This window comes from Catharus ustulatus, chromosome 2, assembly GCF_009819885.2.
Source record: "Catharus ustulatus isolate bCatUst1 chromosome 2, bCatUst1.pri.v2, whole genome shotgun sequence".
Lineage (NCBI taxonomy): Eukaryota > Metazoa > Chordata > Aves > Passeriformes > Turdidae > Catharus > Catharus ustulatus.
The window spans coordinates 104,384,920-104,409,194 of record NC_046222.1 but is presented as its reverse complement, the minus strand read 5'-3'; the positions used below and the strand labels follow the sequence as shown (position 1 = coordinate 104,409,194).

Here is a 24,275-nt window from a genome sequence, read left to right as displayed (position 1 = left end):
ATAAAAAGTAACCCACAGGAGATATTTTCCTGTACTTCACCAACACATACAACAGTGTACACAGAAATTACTGCTACACAAGAAGGAAAAGCTGAATTTCACAGACTGTTCTATGAACATACAATCTTCATATTTCACAGCAGTAAAAAACAAAAATAAAAAAACCCCAAAATAAAACAAAGCTCAAAGACAGACCAGCAGAGGCTTGACAAGATACCCAGCTGCATGGCTCCTAGTTTGCCCTGGTTTTCTGTTCCCACCTCAAGCATCTGCTCCTGGCTCACACAGAGAAAAAGAACAGACTTTTGGCCTGCTTTTAAGCATCAACATCCATCACCTGCCATCATGTACTAGTGATCCAAGATTCTACTGTCTCAAGAGTATGATATTTATATTTCTGTTATTAGTCAGTCACATACACTAGTACACTGAAAGGACGTAATTGTTCATGGCAATGAAACTTGTACTAATTGCAAGTACAGTACTTTCACGACTATAAGGCGCACCCTTTTGACTAAAATTTTGGCCCGAACCCAGAAGTGCGCCTTGTAGTGCGTTGCGCCTTATATATGGACAAAGTTCAGAAATTTGCCAACCGGAAGTGTGAGCCGTGAGCCACGGGGGGAGCTGGCAGGGCCACGGTTGCTGGGTAGAGGTGGGGTTGTGGGGTCGCAGCTGCCGGGTGCAGGCGAGCCCGGGGGCGCGCAGTGCCACAGCTGCCAGGTTGAGGCGGGGCCTCAGCCAGCAACGGCGCGGGGGGAGTCGGTGGCAGATCCTCGCTGCAAAAAAAAAGTGCGCCTTACAGTCCGGCACGTCTTATATATCGGCAAGAGCCCGGAAATTTGCTGACACCTGGAAGTGTGCCTTATAATCCAGTGCGCCTTATAGTCATGAAATTACTGTATTCACAGAGACCTAAGGAAGATGAAAGGGTACAGGGGATTTCTTGTATAGGAATAGATCCTGTTAGACTCACTCTCCTCTATAAGCACAGGAAGAGTGACAGTAGGTTTTTCCCAGTTTCAGAAAAAATACAAACTTTAAAACAGCCCAGATTGTACTGTGTCATTGCTATATGATGCACACAATGATATCATTGGGAAAAAAACTGGTCAGAGAAATGCCTTAATAATCTGTATCTCATGATATAGAAATGCTGAGGACATGGACCTGCTGGAGCAAGTCCACAGGAGTACCAGGGAGATGACCAGAGGGATGGAACACCTCTCCTGTGAAGACAGGATGAGAGAGTTGGAATTGTTCAGCCTGGGAGAAGAGAAAGCTCTTTGGAGCTTGTTAACACATGCATGAAATATTGGCCAAAGTAGTTTTTCCACTTATTTCTAAGGAAGCAGTTGCACAAGATCATACTATTTCTTCCTCACATGGAAAAGGGTGAAAACATTTTGCTTTCATTGCTCTGGTAATGTCTTAGTAAGTCCTTCAATGCCTGAGACATACCCATCCTGCAATGTTCAGTCAGGAACAGCAACTTGCAGTTTGACTGTTAAACTGCAACAATAAATGAATAACCTCAGGAAGGTCAACAAGGCCAAGTGCCAGGTTCTACCCCTGGGTCAGGGCCAATCACAAGAAGAAGTTCAGGCTGAGAATGGGCAAAGACCAGCCCTGGGAAGAAAGAACTTGGGGGTGTTTGTGGACAAAAAGCTCAACAATGACTTGGCAGGGTGCATTCCCAGCTCAGAGAGCCAAATGGCTACATCAAAAGCAGTCTGGCCAGCAGGTCAAGGGAGGGGATTCTCCCCCTCTACTCTGCTTTTGTGAAACCTCACCTTGATTACTGTATTCAGTTCTAGGGCTCCCAAAAGAAGAAATATGTAGCCCTGTAGAAATGTGTCCAGAGGAGGGCCACTACTATGATCACAGGACTGGAACATTTCATTGAGGACAAGCTGAGAGAGTTGCGGCTGTTCAGCCTGGAAAAGAAAAGGCTCCACAGAGACCTTACAGCACTTTCCAGTACCTAAAGGGGGATACAAGAAAACCAGAGATGGACTTTTCACAAAGGCGTGTAGTGATAGGACAAGTGGAAATGGTCTTAAGATGGAGGAAGGCAGGTATTAGGAGGAAATTCTTCAGGATGGTGGGGCACTGGCACAGGTTATCCAGAGAAGCTGTGGCCTTCCCACACCTGGAGGTATCCATGACCAGGCTGGATGGGGCTCCGAGTAACCTGGTCTACTGGAAAGTTCCCTGGTCATGGCAGGAGGGTTGGAACTAGATGATTTTTAGGGTCCCTTTTGAAGCCAACCATTCTAGGATTCTATGATTCTTAATAAAGAAGTTTAAAATAGCTATGCAACACAATGCTGGCAACTAAACTCATTACCTATTTAAGGAAATGGCTCTTCTGCTACATAATAAAATCCCCAAGCCTTCAACTCTTGTATTTCAGTAGCTCAGTTCCTAGTTAAGCTGATCCTAACACTTTATATTGGTACTTTATTAAAGTTTTTGACATCACAGTAAAAGAAACCCATACAAAAAATTTAAAATTTCTGGAGTCATGAAAAACTATGTAGTTTCCAAGAATATTTTCAATCACTAGTTTACACTATCTACCATTGTAAATATGAGGAACTAATTTGTACAAATGTGTATTGTGGATTGTTGGGGGTTTTTCCCCCCACTGTTAATTAGTCCTCATATATATGTAAACCCCAACCCCAAAATGGTCCTAAGTCAGAAAAAGATAATATACATATGTATGTTTTATATGTCTGTGTATATACATACACAAAAACATCCATATATGTATGATACAAATAAACACATACACAAATGGACTACTGGTCATTTTAAAGTTCTTTTCCATCTCATTCAGAAGACATAAGGTCACTTACATTCCTGTGTTGTTGAAGGTGCTCCTTCCTTGCATCATAATTTGTTGCTGTTCCTGGTGAGCATGGAGCCTAGATACTCACCAGGTGTTGAAAAATCTTCTTTATAAAGAGCCAAATAAAAAACTTGGGAACATGTCTATAGGCTCCAGTTACTGGATTATCAAAGATTTTTCTAGAACACTCTACTTGGACATTTAGGACAACTTAAGCATTAAGAAATTATTTTTATTTTGGTTTTGTATTGTAAAGGCTGTTCCTCTGTCTCCAAGAGCTCAACTCAAATAGGAGTAACTACTAAGGTATGAAAATACTGAAGGAAATATTCTACAGTGTTTAATAAGAGTTGACTCACACTGTGATCCTACACTCGACATGCATATGCTTTTGGACTTGACACCTATTAAATACTGAAATATTTTCTGCAGCCTGTGATCTCAGATATCCTTTTTCACTTTTTGAAGTTATGTAACTTTAATAGACACCACAGGAACAAATTACTAGAGCTAGGAGTCACATGTTCTTGGAAAGTAAATAAAGGTAATGGCTGTAAACATCTCTAGTAGATGGCGATCTTAAGAATAAGATCATAAAGCATGATTCTTTTGATGCAGAATGACTTATGTGTGCATGTCATACTGCAGGAAGCCACAGACTACTGGTCAGAGCATCCATTTCCCTCTTTAAACTTTTGAAACTCTATTTCAACTTAGAAATTGTGGAGATTTCTATAAGGAAGGTAATTATGTAACCGGTATAAGTCATTTTTACAAATGCAAAAAGAGATTTTTAAAGAAGCACAGACTTTGCATCTGTAAAAAGGTAATCTTTTGTAACTAATTTGAAATAGGAGTGGCATCAATAAAAATAAAAAAGCACCATTTTTGTTTTACAGATCAGCAGAATTGTATAATGCTTTTAAGCTGTCCTAAAGTTAAGAACACACATAGAATCACATCAACTCCTCAGTATAAAAAATACTCATCTCATGTTAGATGACTGCATCCCTGTAAGCTCGTAACAGGAGTGGTTTGGTACTTCCATAAGAGATGACAATGGCTGCTATGGACCACTATTTTCTCTTCCTACAAAACTGATATCCTAAACTATTAAATACTGCAGTTCAGAAGAACATGTTGCAGCTCTTCTAAAAAGGGAGATGAAACAACTTGAATTCATTGGAAGCACTCAGTAATCTCAGAGGGGAAAAACAGAGCTCAAAGATGAAAGTGGTTCACAAACTATCTTCATCAACTCAACATTCCCACAACAACCCCTTCCCAATTTTTCAAAGTAGTGTTAATTTAGGTTTTACAACTGTGTGCTAAAAGAGAACAGCCAATAAAATAGCAAAAAAGCTCAGGAGGCAAAAAAAACCAATGAAACATCTTTATTTTTGTTTGTTTTTGCTGTTACAATACTCTAGCCCTTTATTCATTCTAGATTCAGTGCATTAAAAAGACTCATATTTCTGAGGAAAATAACCAGGGAAGCTGTAAATAGTAAATATTCAAAGGTTTTTTCAAGTTAATAGTTTTTTTTCTTTTCTCAAAACAACTGAAGGGGAGGGAGGCCAGAGGCACCCTGTAGTGTAGTACAGTCTCCAACCTGGAAAAAGCACCCGTGGACTCCACAGCTCTCAGTTTGGTTTCCTGTAAATCTCACACCCACAAATGCAGCTATGTTCAACCCCATCACACTGACTTTGGCAGCACAAAGGCCAACAGTGCACGCAGGTCTCAGTAACACAAAATAACAGCTGCCAGCAATTTAATCCAAACATACATTTTAAAAGAGAGTATGAAACATGACCATAAGGAAGACCTCAGGTTTGGTTACTATTCATGTTCTAGAATATAGAATTAGGTAGATTTGAGAGCCATTTGCAGATTGCTAGATTTTAAAAATAGAAAACTAAATGCCTTTAGAACAGCTCAAAAATCATAAAATCTGTCCATGCCATGAAGCCAGTTCCTTTTGAGCACAAGAATGCCTTGCTAAAAAAGCAGCACATGGAAGTGTATATTCTGTACCATAAGGCAGCCATTCATTATAAAGCAGTAGTACTTAAAAACACAGGAATTAAACATCCAAATGAGGGATTTTAATGAGTTAGTTTTTTGAATCCAGGAGGCATATCAACCCTCTGTATATCAATGCTGAAAGACTGTGAAAGACCATTTCACAAACCTTCTGTAATGCGGTAAAATGGCCAAATTCTACATTTGAAATAGTATGTCAAAGTAGGCTCCAGCAGGAAAAAAAGTTACTGCAGCTGGTGCCCAGTCATGTGATTTTCATGGATTCCATGATTATAAAGCAAGAATTGTGTAGCACAAACACTGTTAAAATGCTGGCGTAGGAGTACTATTCACATGCTTTTGTGACTCGGCTTCGGAGCTCGTAGATGCAAATGATTTTACTTGTCCAGAGCTGCTGCCCGCCCACAGCAGCCCGGCTGATGGTGCTGCCTCCCCCTCTGCCTCCTCCTCCCCTCCCCACGCCTGCGCGCACACTCGCACCCCGTGGGCTGCTCGTTTTGGAATCACTACGGTAAGTACAAAGGGCTACAAAAAACTAGGAAAAAAGGGGGTGGTACCTTCAGCTAAGCCATAAGCAATGCAAAATACAATCATACGAACTCACAAATAAATAGGAACTTTTCACAAGGCTTTATGGTCACAGTTAGAGTGTATGTTTGCTACAGTTCCTCTCCCTTGAGAGATTAATACCCCTTAGAGAACCGAGGAAAGCCTATAGTTCTTTTTTCCTATGCACGGGTCCCCTCTGTTATGAAATCCAGAGCTGTCAGACCCGGCGATAGCAGCGTGTGCACAACCTCAGCAGCCGCAGAATCAGCGATTGCTGAAATCACTGCTTGCACCACAATGGGCCAGGATGAGACAACCCTCAGCATGCCAGACATTTAAAGGATTTCAACTACACTGTGCATACAGTCACACCTTTGAAAAGGGTTTGAAGACATTGTACATTAATTAAAACACGAATTAACAGAAAACTGGAGCTCTTCAAACAGTAAAACTAATTTTACTGTCTTCTATTCATTTACTGTATTCTGTAAAGGCACAAGAAAAGGAAAGTCCAATTTACAGCACTACTGTGTTTCAACAGCAAGCTGTCTTTGCCAAGGATAATACTGGAAATATCTTTTAGGATACCTCAGGGCCCCCACTTACCCCCCAAAAACCCATAACTATAATTTTATGCACACAAATAAGAATCAACTGCCTCTGAACAAACTATAATAGCTCAACGCTCAGCAATTCCTTTAAGCTTACACTAGAGTCCCCAAAAATTTCAGTCCCAACATTAATTCTATTATGCACATTGACATATGCGGGGAGAAGGAGCAAAATAAGGGGAAAAGGCACTACAGAAACTCTGAAATCATCACAGCAGAACTTGCAGTTTGAATCAGGAAAAGATAGATCAGAGAAATTTGTCAGAAAGATTTGTCAAAACCAAATCTTTTAGAGAGAGAAATTAAAAAATACTATACTTACCTTACAGTGCAGTTCCTTCCATCCAGTTTGTTAATGTTAGAGAAAACACACTCCCCATCTTCCTTTAAATCCTCTGCTTGCCTCCTTACTTCAACTGATACTTCCTAAAAGAGGTTTATAGTACAAGTAAGAGATCAAGTCATCGTGTTTCAGACTTCTAAAAAGTCTGTGATTATGGAACCTCTTATTTGTGGGTTTGCTCTGTTTGAATATACATGAAGTCAACAGCATAGCATGTTTTAAGTTTGTTTGGTTTTAAGCAGTACAGTGTGCTCTGTGACCTCTTGCACTGCACTCCCAACCTGGCTGTGCTTGCGTTGCTGCTCTGCTTTGCTGATCTACAGAGGAGCTTAACATTTATATAAACGTTTGCAACTTCCATTTGGAAAAACAAACAAAAAAACCGAGGCACACAAGTTGCAGAAGAGTTGCTCACATTTTATGAGATGCAAGTATGCACCAGGTTGTGAATGCCTGTGCGTGTACTTTATTTTCGCAGTAAAACACCAACAGTGCTGTTCCAGAACGCTATTATCTCACTATCTTCAAACAACCCCACCCAAAGCATAGCTTTGCATTACAAACACTGAACCTACAGGAAATTTAATTGCGCATTAGCACTGGAATAATCTGAATCACATATGCAAAACAACATATTTATTTATTTCAGTCTGTTGCAAGCATCTTCAATGCACTTATCACCATATTTTCCAGGTGCCTAAACAGGTGTCTGCTTTTTGCCCCAGGAGGCCTATACTGAACTTAAGGGCACTGGCTCATAAACCAGAAATGCATACAGGGAATAGATTATATGATTTTTTTTTCTGCTGGGTAGGCAATTATTTAATAATTAAGTGAATTTAATTTTCAAAGTAATTTCCAGGTGAATATTTTCAATGCTTGGAATCTCTACTCTAGCACACTATCTGCATAGTTAAGTCTGCACATAGATCTCAAAAATAACCTCTGCCAAACTTAAAGACACAAAAAACTTATGGAAAGACATTTCAAAACTTTTAGAGATCAACATTTTTGTTTCTTTTTGAGCTATTCTCATTCTACTACATATCTACACACACAGAGGTGACTGTGTACATATGTATGCAATGTTTTTACGAAGAGGGAAAAAAATAAAAGAAAAGTAATATACAACTGCATTGCTTCAATTCTATTCATGCAGAAGACAAAGTTCAACACAGGTTGAACACACTATGACTCCTCATACATATCAGGCAGTCTTGTAGTAGCTTGAACGACATCTTCTAGCAGAACTAAAGAGACTTGGTTTCTCTGTTTACTTCCAGTGCCACCTGCCAACCATTGCCTGGCTCTGCTTGGTTAAAGATTAACGCAATATTTACTTGCAAGTTGAACAGGCATCTCTCTGAGGAATAAATGTATACATCTTAAATCAAGCAAACTGACATAAAACAAAACATTAAGCAGTCCATTGTTGCTGTGGCTTTAATATTAACAGGCATATTTGTAATCTCTAAACTTTATTAGGCAGAAGTTTTGTCCCATGTAGTTTTTGCATGAAGCAAGTTTAGAAGAAAAGGGGAAATCCATGGAAATTACTAGATCGTTTAAAAAATTAGACAAAAGTATGTATTATTTACACGTGAAATACTTTCCTTCATGGTTTCAGAGAATTCAAACAGGGACTATAGCCACACCAACGAAAAAATAAATCTGGGAGAAAATGGCTTTGAACCGTCAAAATCTCTGCTGTAAAAAAGAGTATCTTAGCAAATCAATCATGTTTTTTTCCATCTGACTACAACACACAATAAATTACTTTGATCCAATTGCTCTTGTGCAGTTTGATCTTTGATCTTCCTCGTTTTACTCAGGATATCTACCTATAACATTTACTCCTTTACTGACAAAAAGCAAACACCATATTACATAGTGTTCCTAATTTGGAAATTTTCATAAAATTTTTCTCTTCCCCTCCACTCCTCTACTGTCCTCCATCACCTTGGGCAGCTTAAAGGATAATGCAAAAGACACTTGTACCTGTTTGTAGAAATCGGTGGAAGGGGATGATCTAGACCTCTCATGGGTGTATTGGGATTTCCCTTGCTGTTCATGGCCTGTATCGAGGATATTATCAGCTGAATGGTACCTTCCTGAACCCCTTGGCTCTACTGGCTTCCACTGCTCCTTCCATGATGCCTCATATTCCGCAAAGGTTCCGAGGCGCTGTGGCTGTGCAGATTTCCCAATCCTCTCAGCAGCCCTATTGCTGCTGCTGTAGTGGACACTATCTTTTGAAGCATGAGCAGTTTCAAGTCCAACAGAGGCTACCCGGACTCTTCTCTCATACCACAGCTCCTCTCCCTCTTGTGCTCTCCTATCTGGCCTCTCAGGCTGTCCCTCTGCTAGACCATGGGGACCTGGTTTCTGTGATGATTTTCTAAATGCAGGCTTACTAGTTTCTTCAAAAAATTTCCACCTGTCTGCAAATGAGCCCAGAGCCTCTTCTGATATATTTGGACGGCAATGAGCATGGCATTCATCCTCTGACATGCCCACCTCATTCATCTTCTCTGGTTCTGAGTATGACTTCAGTTTTTGCTCTGTTGTGAACCTCTTCCTGGCTCCAATCCGAGAAATGTGATGAGTGCCACTCCCTGTAGTGTTTGGTTTGGCTTGTGTAGCCTCAAGAAATCCAGAGACATCTTCAGAAACCAAAGCCAGCAATGAAGAGCTGTAACTACCAGTTTTCCTTTCAGGTGACCTGGGCAGGTATTCAGCAGGACTGGGCTCCAAGTTCCGACGTTTGAAGGAAGTCGCACTCAGAACCCTGGTCTGTGCTCCCTTGAGGTGATCTTTGTAGGTGCTGGTAGAGTTTGTGTCTGAGGAGATGGTGACATTCTCTGTTGAATCTGGTTTCCAGGTCTCACCGCACTCCTCTGTTTCAGATGACCCTACTAGTGTAGCAGTACTTCTACTTTTCTGCAGCTTTGCTCTTCTCATTTGGATCTCATTTCTGAGGGTTGTGGCAAAACGATCACTCCTTCGTGCCTGTTTAGACAGGTGAGTGTCAAATGAGGTCTGTCTTTCTGTTACCACTTCTGGGTTGTTGTCAGACTGTTTTTTCCCTTCCTGAGCTAAAGAGTGCAACATTGGTGTTTTCTGAGGAGAAATCTTGCTACTCTCATCTTCCCCCCACCCAAAATCTTTCTGAGCAGATCTGTTTTCAGTACCCTTCACATACTCCTGCTGACTGTGCCCAGTTTGGCTTTCCTCAGAGCTGTTCTCATAGCTTTTCTTTTGTCCAGATTTCTCAGTATGATTAAGTTTTTTAGATTCTTCTACTACAGCACACCTAGCATCTCCCTCTCTGTCCACTGGGTAATGACTACTGTTTTCACACCTTGTCAGTGAAGATTCAATAGATTGTTGAGGTAGATAGTATTTTGGGTTGGGGGCCATGGTAGTAACTGCAGAATTTTCATGAGGTCCAAGTGACACATCAGTTCCCACAGCAGGTTTCCAGCTGTCATCCTTGAGTTGTAGTGGCTTTGAGCTTCCCTGAGCAGGCTGTTTTGCTGTCACACAGTAATAGCGACTTTGTCCAGTGTTGTCCACCTTCTGTTCAGCAGCACTGCTCAAAGAGGAAGTGTTGAGCAGACTGGCTTGGTTTGGACTGTAGCCATGAAAATTACCTGTAGTTAACTCCTGAATGCCACTGTAGGATAGATAATGTTGCTGATCTTTAGGTGCAGCTAAGATTCTTGCACTGTGATAAAAGGTGCTTTCATCGCTGTACTGGTGCTGGTGGTGGTAAGTGTAAGCAGGCTGTTCAAACCTAATGTCGGTGCTGGACAAGGATGGCTGCAGTTTGTTCACAGTTCCTACATTACTGTACCTTTCACCAGCTGAAGAAAAAGTGTGTTCTGCACTGAGATCGGATTTATAATTTGAGCTGCTGATCCTCCTGTCACAAGTTCTGGAGGGCCGCCGCTGCTGCTCTGCAGTTTCCAAACTCCAGTCGCTCCTGGGCTGAGATCGGTTCAGGGCTGTAAAGTGCTGCGTGCTGGCACCCTCTGAGTACACAGGGCCATGGGCTTTCTCATGGCCCTTGGTGGCAGCAAAGCTGTCACTACGGAGAGGTGGAGGTGGTGGGGGAGGAGATGAAGACTTCTTCTTATCAGGAACGTACCAGACAGGTCCAAAACTAGATCTTCCTGAGCTAGTGAGCTTGCCATCTGAGTGTTCCTCTGTTCTAGGACCTCTGTTGTTCTCGTATTGGATGGGAGCTGGCAAATACCCAGGTTTGTCCTCTGTTCCACTGCTGTCATTCAAAAACTGGCCAGACTTGCTTCCTTGCCTAGCAGTCTCCCAGGGGCCCACTTTGTAAAGCATGTTTTCTGTTGAAGAAGTGTCTGCATTGGACAGAGTGTGGTCAGGGGTGCTGGAGCTCGTGGAGAAAGATCCATAGGCTGAATCCCGCTTACTTTGGCTCCCTAGATGATCAATGCTACTATTAGACCTTGCAGAAGAAAGTCTTCCATACTGGGCTACTTGGGGAGTGTGGTCCCAGCTGTCCATACTTCCCAAAGAGCTGAATTGGTCAGAAGTGCGAAACAGACTTGACTGATCCCATGAGTTTGACAGGTCATTAGAAGAACAACTACTGAAGGAAGCAAAAAAGAAAGTGTCAGAATAAATATATTTTTGAATAAATATAAAAAATGTCAAAAAATGCCACAACACCCATTTTAATCACCCATTTTACAATCACCCATTTTAATAATACTGGTTAAGATCCATCTGCACAGCAGTTAATGACAAACAATCTAACAAAATTGAAAGTTTGAACACAAAGTAACAGCTCCAACTTTATACTCCGCCACTGATTCAAAGCTTGAAACCTTAGTAAGTAACTCAGTTTCTCTATTTAAGTTTGCCAGTAAGTAATGTGCATTTATCTCCTTGAAGGGTCCATTCTCCCCCTGCAAATTGTTGATTTTGCTGATGTTTAGAAAAAATTAATTTGTGCTCCATTAGCTCCCTCTTTCCCAGGACACACACCAACTTACTTTTCAGTTTATTTTCCAGGCACCCTGATTCTTTCAGCTATTAAACTCATGTCATTCCTCTCTTCATCTCTGAAATATAACTCTAAACTTCTTCAACCCATGATGTTATTTCCTCATCAGTAAGTTACTCCCATAAAGTTATATCCACACCTGCCTATTCGTTTGATGTTTTAACTTTTAAGCAGAGATGCACTAAATGCATTTGTCTGAAATACCACCTGCACATGCACCTTAGCAGTGTGCTTTCAAAATACTCTCAGTTTGACACTCTTACAACAACATTCAATTCCACCCAGTGCCACAACATTGTAATGAAAACTTCATGAGATGCCAAAGCAACATAAGCTCTGCAAACTTGTAACTTTCCTTCCACAATCCTTACCAGGTTCTCCCTACCACTCTTTCCTCTATAAAATCATCTTTGACACTGTACTTTCTTCAGGTCTTTTGCCAAGGACACTATTCCAAAATCCTGCTGCTTCTGCTACTTTCCTACCCCATGAGTTTTGTTTCATTTTTTTTCATTTCTTTTCTCTCTCACAATACCCACCTCCTGTCAATCCAACACACATTGATGCTGAGATGACAGTCTTTCCAATTATTCTATCACATCTCCCTGTTTGAACTTCACTGGCAGCTCCTCCTGCTTTTATATATCAAATTCAGTTTCTTGCCTTTGCATGCAAGCCCCTTGGTAGAAATCCCAGAGTTATTCCGCTTCCCTGTAGCTATAATTATGTGAAGCATCTATCAAATCTTGTGCTGGAAAGAGGCCTGTGAAAGCTAGTAATGAAATTAGATTAGTCCACATAAAAAAAATACAAAGAGTGATATAGGTCTTTTCTTCTGTCAAAAATACTGCAAAGGTCAACTCAACAGTTCTTTGGAATGCAGAATTGCTTCCCCCCCACCCCAGCCTTTTAAACTTCTTTTCTTATACAACATGGTCAAAAACAATTTATATGAAAGAAGATGTGTTTTATGCTTATTTTCTAAAAGCATTTTATTAACAAGATACACTAGCAATGGCCTCATCTTGTGGGCTTTTATGTTCTTTCATTCATTTATTTTCAGCATTTAAAACATCTTGCTGAATGCTTAAAAAGGTCTTAATTGTCATCTTAGGCTGATACTGTGTTTCATGTAAAAACTATCTTGGTCATTACTATTCTTTTTAGTCAAAGAATAACGTAAGCCAGATATTACTAAGAATTGCTGATATTCCAACTCCCTTGAGCACTAAGGAGAGCATAGAACCATTAAGGTTGGAAAAGACCTTTAAGTTCGTAAAATACAAATAAATACTTGGCATTAATTAAAAGAAAGATGCCACTTGCGCAGGAAAGTCTCGGTTTACAGGTCTCATGTAAATCTGCTGGTATCAAATGTGATGCAGAGGTCATCAGCATAGGAGGTCAAAGCCCTCCTAGAAAATGCCTAATGGAAACACAGCAGAAGCAGCAAGAGAAGGACAGGAAGGTTTCTAATAGAATGTTTCTGCAAAGCATGGTCTCCTGTGATCCTAAACTGCAGGGGCAATGCTCCTGTGAACCCTGACATGGAAGAGAGTTCAAATGCCCGCTGTCTGCCTGAGCCTGGCTGCATCCCAGGATATCCTTCTCTCAATGGCTGTTTCAGAGCCGATTCATAAAAGCACCTACACTGCTGGTCAAAATCTGATAGGTGAAGTCTAGAAATAATCTACAAACACCATCCCTTGGCCAGTACTGGCCAGTAAACACCTTTCCCAACCCTGGGGCATGAGCTTCTGCTCATGGACCCTTAGAGAAATGATAAAAAACCCATACATACAGTGCTGGATGTGGGGGGCTGGGTACCAAGACCACCCTCTCTCCTATATACTGGCACGGCCTCTTCTGGTCTGTCTTCCTCTATCTTCGCCCACCTTCTCAAATGCTCAGATTCATCAGGGCAACAAAAAGAAAGTCCCAGCAAAACAAACCGACCTAAAAAAAACCTAAACCAAATCAAACTGCCCATACCTTAACCTAGCTGTAGATAGTATGGACAGTCTTCACGGAGTTGTTTTGGCCAGCTGTGCCCCACTCCACCAACACAAGAAAGTGTGGCTCCCTTCCTCACCCCCAATAGAACTCTCCATGTTTTACAAGTGATTTAGTGAATTTTCACACTCACAGAGAGAATGCAGGTAGGCACATTCAGAAGAGATTTCAGGCTTTGAATACCAATCTCAGATGCTTAGCTCAAGGAAGGGCACAAAATTCCAGAAATAGCCCAGGGATGGGATGCTTGGGCTAGAAACATCCCCTCCTCAGGCTATTTCCATTATCTCCTTGTGTACTGCTGCTTTCAGCTACTGATTGCTGTGCTTCCAGATCAGCTGAGCTTTTTGTGAAATGTACTTGAAAAATGGGGAATCTTTGAGGCTGCTCACCTCTTTTTGCAGAGCAGCAAGCCCAAAGAACCCCACTCTATAACCGAGATCCCCAAAATAGCAAAACCCTTGTGCTGCCACTATGGGAATGCTGGGCCTCCTCCAGCAGCCAAGCAGTAAAAGCAGTTCTGGAACGGTCTTGGACAACAGACACCAGGGCTGAAAAATCTCCCAAATACATCCCCTTTTGAGTGGGCAGCACAGGTAGCCAAGGGGTGCAGGATGGCAGTGACCTGGAAACTGTGGTATTAGACTATGCTAAGGCCACTAAATCTGTCAGCAGCATGTGAGAAAGAATCTCTTTTATTATTAGTATTAGTGTCTGCCAGCAGTGGCAGCTATTTCTGGTATGTGAGGGGAGAGGGCTGCTCTATTCCCATCCCCCTCTTCCTTTACACCCACAATTTCCTGACCAAACCTCCTTTTAAACTGGCATTGAACCACTTTTTCCTCTTTTTTAAGTATTGGGACACACCCAGCTCCTATCAAAACTCACCTTCAGACACATCTTGCAGTATTTTACTTTCACAAGGTACAAGGACAACCACCAGGAAGAGCAGGAAGCATATAATGATTTACAGTACAGTGTAGAAGACACGTTAATAGTAGAAATACTCTTTAGCTACAGCATTGCAATGAGGAACTCCATAGAAGATTTTAGAAATTTCTGAATTTTGTTTCTATTTACAAGGACTTTCACTGTCTTTAAATCTATACATATAAATCAACCTGTCTACATGATACTTAAATACAAACTTTAAATCAGCGCAAAACAGCAGAAATTGTTTCTAAATCAAAGTTTCTAAAACTTCTACTAATAAAGTATTAAAAAAATTTTAAAAACTCTTTCTGCCTAATGTCAACTTTATTCAAGGGCAAATAGCAATTTAGCTTAAAAACAGTAGGGAGATCACAACGAAAACAGTGTAAAAACATTGTAAATGTTCATCTAATTGTACAAATTAGATGAAAAATAAAATAAAATACTGAAGTATTAATGTTATTCTGTTTTGACAGCCACAAAACATTAACCCCTAGAAGTAACAATTCAGCAGAGAATGTAAAGCACTAAGTATAGAAAACCAAAGACTACTTCCCAAAATGGGATTGCACACCACACTCATTTTCTTTAATGCTCAGTGTAACTATGGCCCAATGGGAACTGAGAAGCAAAAAGTAACAAAAGACAAAAAAATAGCATCCCCTGCCGTCAAAAAAACCCCAAGAACCAAGAAAATGTTTCATGAAAATGATAAGTAGTGTCACCTAGGAGCAGGAAACAAACAAGAACCTGTAACCAGACACAAACAGGCGTTACCTAAAGGTTTAGAGTTTCACAGCTAAAACTGCCTGGGTGTCAGCCTTTCTCCATTAGTGTTGAATGTGACCTAACAAATACTAAGGTGCTTTAAACAGTGACTGAAAATAATCGGTCTTATTATCTCTCTAGACAAGCAAGATCACAGATGTAGGGAAGGATTACAGAAAGACAGTTTAACTAATTAAACCAGTAATACCTTAAAAGACTACAGCAAAGCATTCTGCACCCTCTCCTTAGAAAAGGCCTTTTTAATTGTTTGAAACAGTATTTTTAATTTCTTCTCCCTTTCCTATTTCACTTTATGAATAGTAATTTTTGACCATTACTTTGCCTTAGGATTCTACCAGTGGATACTGAAAGGAAATGCAGAGCAGGAAGCATAATACCCTTGCGATTGCTTTAACGCTTGTTTCTTACCTTTCCATCACACGCACATATCACAAACTGTCTCAGAAATCCACTCATCCATACTTCATCAAACTTCCCCAACTCCCCCTTCATGCACTGCAAGGACAGGCAACTCTAAAGTAATAGTACCACGATTCTGCATTGGTTGTTTTTAAAAAAGAACAAACCAAAACCTCAACAACATGAGCTCCTTTATGGTTGCCCCGCTGTTAAGAGCTGAATGTGTGTAAGTTAAGCAGAGACTCACCTTGCATGATAGCTGGAGTGCCAGGAGGCGCAGGCATTAGAGGAAAGGTGTGACGTGGCTGCCTCAGGTTGACTTTCCGTAAATTTGGTTGCGTGCCAGGAGTGTGGCCTGCAGGCTAGATCATTCCTTCTGAAAACAACAGAGGCAGAGGGTGCTACTTTTAGTGCAAACAGTTCAATACTGCGATATGCAGTAAAAAATCTACCAGGGCAGCAGTAAAACGTTTCATACATAAGGACAGATGCATAATGACTTAAAGGACACCAAAACTTTCTACATGCATGCCAGTTTTGAAAAGACACCACCATTTCTTTAAAATGTTTGAGATGCAGTGAAATACTGTTGTTTTTTTTTAATCGTGGTGAGGTGGGTGTTTTTTACAAGGAACAGAGACTAATAAATTTTAAAGTGCCTGACATGTATCCAGAGCTTTAATAGTTAAAGCTAATGCTGAGACTTGGAACTCTTTTACAACTTGACAACAGTAAGGCCTTGGTAAGATTTTACTGTAGGTGCACATGGGAGGAGCTAGGAAGAAATGAGTTAATGACAGGAAGGATTAAAGCCATGTACATTGTTTCATACAAGTTAGTGATACGAGCAATCCTATTAACTCCAGGCAAGTTCTGCTTCAGCTCTTGAAATGTTTGGCATCCCAGATATGCAGGGAGGTTTTGTTTGTTTTGGTATTTTCTGGGATTGTTTTTTAAAGAATACATCTCAACAACAGTTCAGTGAATCATGTAAGTCCCCAAATAGCTACGTGGATATCACCTCCAAATGTTCCTGGTCATCTAAGAGAAGAGATCCCTTCTAAGAAGTACAACACTAGGTTGTTGTTACAGCTTTGCACCTTAAAAACTGTTTGGCAAAATTGCTTCCCTCTGCTCAGGAATTAGTAACTCCAGTTTGTCTTCCAAAGACTTGTTGGTTGTTACATCACTCAGCACTCATGGAGTAAGTGCATTCTGTTTTCCCCAAGGTTAAATAAGCCTTCTGGGTGGAATCCAGCTACTTCTGTTTCAGTGAGCAGATGCCAGTTACAGGCAATTTTTCTAGACCCTCTCAGTCACTTGGGAATGAAGCAGGACCTTCTTTAAAAGTAAGAAGCCCTTCTCCTTGGCTCCTTCTGGAGGAAGTGTAATTTAAAATTTAGATGCAGTATGAGGTGCGACAAATCCCATCTTTCAAAGTCCAAGTCTGAAATAAAGGCTTGTAGGACCAGAGTTGTTAAGATTTTTAAATGTACTCAGGTACTTAAGAAATCTATTACTCCAAGGTTAAGTAATTTGTCTGAGTTACAGAAGTAATTTGCTACACTGAAAAAGTATTCCATATTTTCAATTTGAACTGTAAAAAGCTATTTCTACATTTTTTCTCCCTTTTTATAAATTTGACATCCACTGTATTTAGAGACCAAAACTAAAGCCAGTATCTTCAAAACAGGTCAGCTCTGATTACAAGGTTTTTCACAGTACATTCAAGAAGGTCAGAAGAAATCAGTGATGAATGGCCTTTCCAAACTCTGCATGCAGGATCACAAAAGGAGAATAAAAATTCTACAGGGAAACTGTAATTTCACTAAGTGCAGCGCCATTACTGTCACTAAAAAAAGAAGTAATTGTTTCCATAAACAAAAACCTACTCTTCTGAGCATGACAAAAGAGAAAACAGTTAAGCAGAGCATCTCTAGTTGTCCATTCTTGGTAGGACATGACATTCAAAGTGGAGGAGCCCCAATACTCTTAGTGCAAACAAGTGCAAAAGATTCTGCTCAGCTGTGTGATGAAGGGCTCCAGACAGTTCTTGCTTGCTCACAGCTTGTGTGTGGAAAAAGTTATGATTCCACTCTTTAGCTGCACAGAACATCACATGTCCTTTCCCCCCGACTGCTGACCTTTAACACTACTGACACCAACTCAGCAAACCAAAAATACCTGTTATAGACAATTCAGTAGATCTCCTAGGCATCAATTCAGCTGAAAAGGTTTATCTTTATGAGACAATCACTTTTCTATGATGTACTACTAAGGAAACACAAAACTAGGAAACTAGCACAACACAAGCAGGGTTTGGAGCATAAGGAAAAGAAGGTTGGGAAGAGGGTTTCTGTGACAGTTTGGGCTTGACAAATGGCAGAAGGAATCCAATCACTGGGAAGAAGCAGAAGGGATGCACATGTAAAGTCAGTACTGTACCTCATGGAACTTGTCAAGATCTTGATAAGATAGTTCCTTGCTACATGAATGTCATTTCCAGAAGGCATTTTCTGTGCTACAATATCCACCACCACTTTCATCTTCCTGAGCAGTCAAGCAAGGGAGGAACAGACTGGACTGAGTTGTGGCATAAAGCAAGTCAAGTGGACAAGAATTAACAAGTTCTGTTCAGTTTTCTGTATTTGTGGACATGCAGTATTTTTGAGAGTTTTTTTTGGTTTTGTTTTTAACATAATAGTCTGAACAGCCTAAAAATACTGGTGGGATACCTAGAAGATGGAATCACATAGACACATACTTTTGTTGGGAAGTTCACCACGTGACTAAAAATTAATTCACCATGCATAGTCAACAGTACGTTCTGATAGCAATTGTAATTAAATGGTGAGAATCCACCCTGTACTTCAAGAAATGACTTTTCCAAAAAAGTGGACTGCAACATAAATATTGATTCCAAAACTCGGCAAACTGATAGAGGGACTAGAAAGAAGAGATTAAAATATTCAAAACAGGAATATTTTGCAGGGAACTAAAGAAGCTGGAAGCTGAGCATTTGCATTCTAATGTGATATCTCTCTATTACTCCTGAGTGACAGAATGAGATCATCTAAACCTACAACTTAGAAAACCTCCAACATTAATGGAAGCATTATTAAAAGCATTTCAGTGAAAGTGTGTTTCTACCAGCACTTTTACAGAAGCTGCTGGAAGGAAAATGTTGATAAGCATAGAAGATAGGTTACAAAGGGAAAAAGATAAAAGGCCAGCAGATACAACACAGAAACACCTTCTCCAACAGAAATTGTATCATTCTTATCTAACAAATAGCACCTCTGTTGCAACCCTACCATACAGGCTTTTGCATTTAGAGTAACTAAAGCAAAAATGTGATAGGCAGTTCCAGGGACCTGCATCCAGGTGAAAACCAATTGCTAGAATTGATTTCATAGAGCCATGAAATAGTTTGGGTTGGAAGATCACTCAGTTAAAGATCGGTCAGCTGAAAGGGCCCTGCCATGGGCAGGGGCACCTTGCGCTGGAGCAGGCTGCTCACAGCCTTATGCAGGCTGGCTTTGAACACTCCCACGTATCCACAACTTCCCTGGCAACCTGTTCCAGTGGATCCCCACCCTCACGGTAAAGAATTTTCTTCCTAATATCTAATTTGTCTGTTAATGTTTCATTCCAGGCCCCTGCTGAACGAGCAAAGGCTGGACTGCTGGCACACACCTCAAGCCTGAGGCTGCACACCTTTCCCTGCAGGCAGCGGCAGCCACACAGGTCAGAAGCTGGATGTGCGCTTATTCTGAGGCCAAAGCGGCTCTTTATCCCTTTCCAAAGGATGCGTTCTCTTCTTTTTTGTCCTTATCTTCCTTGTCCCGCCCGGCGACCCGCGCGCGCCCCCTGGCGGCGGCCGCGCGCTGCGACCGGGCCGGCACTCCCGAACTGCCCTCACTGCCCCTCACTCACCCCGACCGGGCCGGCACTCCCGAACTGCCCTCACTGCCCCTCACTGTCCCTCACTCACCCCGACCGGGCCGCCACTCCCGAACTGCCCTCACTGCCCCTCACTGCCCCTCACTCACCCCGACCGGGCCGCCACTCCCGAACTGCCCTCACTGCCCCTCACTCACCCCGACCGGGCCGCCACTCCCGAACTGCCCTCACTGCCCCTCACCCCCGACCGGGCCGCCACTCCCGAACTGCCCTCACTGCCCCTCACCCCCAACCAGGCGGTCACCCCCGAACTGCCCTCACTGCCCCTCACGCCCGACCAGGCCGCCACTCCCGAACTGCCCCTCACCCCCAAACTGCCCCCCTCACTCCTGACCAGGCCATCACTCCTGAACTGGCCCTCGCCCCCTGTTGCTATTGTTGGGATTATTCCTCAGCCCAACTGAGCCTTCCTCAGGCCGGCAGAGCGGCACACTCTATGACCCCACGGCAGCGGGGCTTTTCTCCTGGCGGCTGCAGCCCTGGGACTGCAGAATTGTGCTCCACATCTGCAGCAATCATTCACAACCAGGGCTCCCCCACAGCACATCTAACCAAAAGTGAGCATTAGAGGCCAGTCCTTGCAAATGCAATGTTGCCCGCTGTTCATCTGCGTCTGCTGCAACAGGAAATGAATCATGAAATCAGTCAAAGAATGGTCTGAGTTAGAAGAGACCATCTTGTTCCAGCCCTTCTGAGGAATGCAGGGACACCTTCCACTAGACCAGAACACTTGCTCAGAGCCCCATCCCACCCAGCTTGAAATTTTTACAGTAAGGGCCATTCTAGCTTCTCTGGGCAACCTGTTCCAGTGCCTCACTACCCTCAAAGCAAAGAATTTTTTCCCAACATCTAATCTAGACCTACTGTCTTTCAATTTGATGCCCTTGCCCCTTGTCCTGTCACTACATGCCCTTGAAAATAGTCTCTCTCCAACTTGTCCCTTCAGGTCCTGGAAGACTGTCATTAGGTCACCCCAAAGCTTTCTCTTCTACAGGCTGAACATTCCCACTTCTCTTAGCATTTGCACATAGGAGAGGTGTTCCAACCCTCCAGTCTTCTTGGTGGCCTCCTTTGGACTCCCTCCAACAAGTCAATGGTGCTTCCCACGCTGGGGATGCCAGAGCTGGACACAATACACAAGGTGGGGTGTCACCCTAATAAAACCCGAGTTTAGACAAGAAATCCCAATTTTTCAAAAGTAAAAGGGTGGACAAGTTAGTGTCTTCAGTCAGAACTGAGCTGAAACTACAAAGACAAAAAAAAATCCCAAAGCAGAAGCATCTGTTCTTTTTAACTCTCACTGTTACACAGTCAGCCCTAAATCTCTGAAAACTGTTGTAGTGATCATTAAAAAATATATATTCCCTTTTCAGTCACTTTCATTTCTAGAGAAAGCTGCAGACCTTGTTTCAAGGTACAAGCACAAGAATTTGGGAACCAGTCAATGTAGTGATGCTGAATAGCAGCTATCAAAATAAAACTCTTCTCCCTCCATTCACCACAATGCAACTCAAAGCTTTTTAACAGTGCAGCAAAGCCTGTGCTGTTAAAAACTTTGTTTTTAAAACAGCCCTAGTTCACTTTTCCAAAGTTGCAGCAGGAGGTCCAAACTACTGGCAGTCATTTTAAACCTTGTCTAGAACCAGAAATTTGGCCTAATCCCTGTGTAATTGGCTACAAGACATGCCAAAGATGCAAGGCTACAGAAATGAAGAAAGGCTGCAGCCCTGAGATAAAATAGAAACCTGCACAAGATTAAAGGTCAAATGCACAATTCACTGGCATTCTCAAACAAGCAGCATGCTCCAGCACTGCATGTACTGTGAGGAACAGCTCACAAGGTGCCCTCAGACTGTTTCAAAGCCAAATAAACCAAACCACGCTGCACTTGTTTGTCCTGCAGAAACAGACAACCAGTTACAAACACTGCTGCCCCATGCCAGCCATGCAAATTGGCTAGGAGGGGTTCAGTTTTTGGAATGACCTCAGCAAGCCACTCACACATTATTTTTTTTACTCCATGTAGAGAAAATTTCAAGAATTTGTAGTAACAGTGCAGGTGCCCTTGTTTGTCTGCTTTTACATCCCAAACACCTTCATAGTTCTCAGCTTTCTCATCTCCCCTCCCTTTCAGTAACAGTAGGCTAGACACACCAATACTTCATTAACAATTTTTTTCATTAAATCTGTATATGCTGGGGAAACAAAAGTCTTCCCAATCCATGAGGAGTTTTTGCAGTTCATCAACCTTGTGTTCAGTAAATGAAAACACACTAGAAGACCAATATACAGCTGGGTATTCAAAAAGCCAATGTAAAGGAACTGCTAAATAATTTATTCAATGTATTAAAAACATTTTTTGGTTTTTTTAGTCTTCTGAAACCTTGGCAGGAAAAAAAAGGAGGCTGAAAACCAGCATGAATCTGCAGTTACCCACAGGGGCTTCAAATAAAAAGAAATTGACAACATAACTGTTCTTCATTCCAGAAGCTTATAGAATACCAAAGAAGTCATCATCCTGTATAGACAAAGATATTTGGTATTATCTATCTCAGACAACTATATTAATAGTATTCAAATTACTTCATGCTATGTTAGTCACCACTGGCAGATCTATCTAGCAGGGAAATACAGGAATTAAATATCTAAAATTTGGCAAAAAGCTATCGCCCTGCAGCAAAACTCTATAAAGAATGTGAATGGTTCCTTGTGTCGTTCTCAGTAATTAAATACTTGCAAGAGTTACTCTATTTTAGGCTAAACCAGTTGTTATCAATTCCATAAAAAAACTCTTGATTACATCCAGTACAATTCCCTGCTCCTTTCCCCTTGCCATTTTCAGTGTTGTCCTGTCTCCTGACATAAAGGTGCATAGCAAAGTAAGCAAGGACAAAGCATCCAAAACTTTAGGTGGAGCGCTTTTTCTGAAGACAGTCTCCCACTTTCTTTTTTCTTGATTTATTTAAAAATAAAAGAAGGAGGGTGGTATGTATGTGTGTGTGAAAGAATATGAGAAGGAAGAAAAACCCCAGAAAGCCGCCCTGAAAAATTCCATGCAGAAATGCTATCTTAAAGAATTCCCCAAATAAAAAAACCTTCAGAATATATTTTGAAGTAAACCTTTACTGTCACTTATATCCAGTAAAGATGATATACATACACACACATATATGTATCTCTATAGATACATGCATAGATAATATATGCATACATATATGCAAAGCGACTTTTTTGCCTCTTCTAGTTCCAAGATATGCCCACAATTTCTCTGACCAGGCTGACAGTTTTGCAGTCCAGCCACTGATTTCTTGGTATTCCCAATATACTGAAGCACTGTTAAAACCTGTCCCACAACCCCCTTGTGAATTCACCTCTCTTGCTGCTTTCTAGAGCATCACAGCCTCAGCCACTTCCTTTCCTTTCGCTTAAGCCCATCCTACTGCCTTTCCCTCAGATTCAGTCTTAGATGCCCCAAGTTCCTGCAGTCCTGGGGCTAGACAGCAGCAACTTAAATGCTTTTTCTAAAATACACTCTGTGCCAGCATTCAGACTGTCCATCCATAATAGCCTTAAACATCCTTTCAAGTAAGGACAGAAGATACAGTAACTGCATTAGCCCCTCCAAAAAGCCAAAAAACCAGGGCCTTTCCAAGTGAGGCAGAAACATTAGGACTCGAAATTTTAACTGTAGAGGTATCACAGCCTCACTTTATATTACAGAGATTAAATTTGTATATAATGTCTTTTCATAGTGAGCACTAAGCCCAAAAAACTCCTGGTAAATATCATGATAGCAATTGCTTGAGGGCCACGCCTTTTACCTTTGCAGATCTGTAAGTGAGCTCTATAAAAACAACACATACCATCTCCTCTTTTCTTTCAGGGTGACTCCCTGAATACAAAAAACGCCTGAATGGAACTCTGTTTCAGATGAAGCCAAATCTTGTCTGGATTTTCATCTGGCTCATTCACAAAAGGAATGGTTAAATCAGATGCACTGCAGGAACATTTAATAAAATATTTAAGTAAGTACAGTAAATTCACGAATACAAGCCGCACTGACTATAAGCCGCATCTCTGGGTGTTGGCAAATATTTCGGTTTTTGTCCATAGATAAGCCGCACCCGAATATAAGCCGCTCTGTCGTTCGCAACGAGGATCTGCGTGCAACAAAGTTGCCAAATAGTAACCGAACCGCGGGAGGGCGGGGTTTACTGGCTCAACTAAGGCTGTGCAGGCTCGGCCCGCTAGGGGTCGCTGACGGGGCCAGGTGGCCCAGCTCGATGGTGCCTCTCGGGGATGGCCGCCGCCTCTGGGTTCGCTCACCCCGGCCCCGCTCCCACCGCGGCCCCGACCGGGCACGGAGAGAGCGGCCCGCTCCCGCCACGGCCCCGACCGGGCACAAAGAGAGCGGCCTGCTCCCGCCGCGGCCCCGACCGGGCACGGAGCACGCCCCGCTCCCGCGGCGCCAGCCTGGTCCCAGCGCGGTGGCGGCGGGCGAGCACGGAGTGCCCCCTGCTCCCGGCGCCGCGGCGGCCTCCTCCCTGAGCTGTGGGGATGTCAGCACAGAGCGCCCTGCCTCTCCCCCGCCTGAAGCAGGGAACTCCTCTGCCTCCCTCCCTCCCCCCCTCCCTCCCCCAACGCTGCCGGTGCTGAGCTGGCCCCACCTGCCGCGCAACACAGTATCCAATTTGTAACAATCGCGAAATCCTGGGTTTTACTGGCAGGTGC

The 24,275-nt window shown here is 42.2% G+C and overlaps 1 protein-coding gene and 1 long non-coding RNA gene across 4 annotated transcripts in view; one reads left to right on the top strand and one right to left on the bottom strand.

Moving 5' to 3' along the window:
- SHROOM2 (shroom family member 2) overlaps nt 1–24,275 on the bottom strand; it is a 122,485-nt gene that overhangs the window by 30,694 nt on the left and 67,516 nt on the right. The window contains 3 exon segments of the mRNA XM_033051301.2: nt 6,386–6,489; nt 8,405–11,030; nt 15,829–15,957. Of these exon segments, the coding sequence (XP_032907192.1) occupies nt 6,386–6,489; nt 8,405–11,030; nt 15,829–15,957 (2,859 nt within the window).
- On the top strand, nt 5,250–23,583 carry LOC116992098. 3 transcript variants are annotated; one of them, XR_004417003.1, is made up of 4 exons: nt 5,250–5,414; nt 19,237–19,328; nt 20,563–20,685; nt 23,428–23,583. It is a non-coding gene; the product is annotated as an uncharacterized LOC116992098 (long non-coding RNA). The 3 variants fall into 3 exon arrangements; XR_004417001.1 differs by having other exon boundaries at nt 20,539–20,685; XR_004417002.2 differs by lacking the exon at nt 20,563–20,685 and having other exon boundaries at nt 5,256–5,414.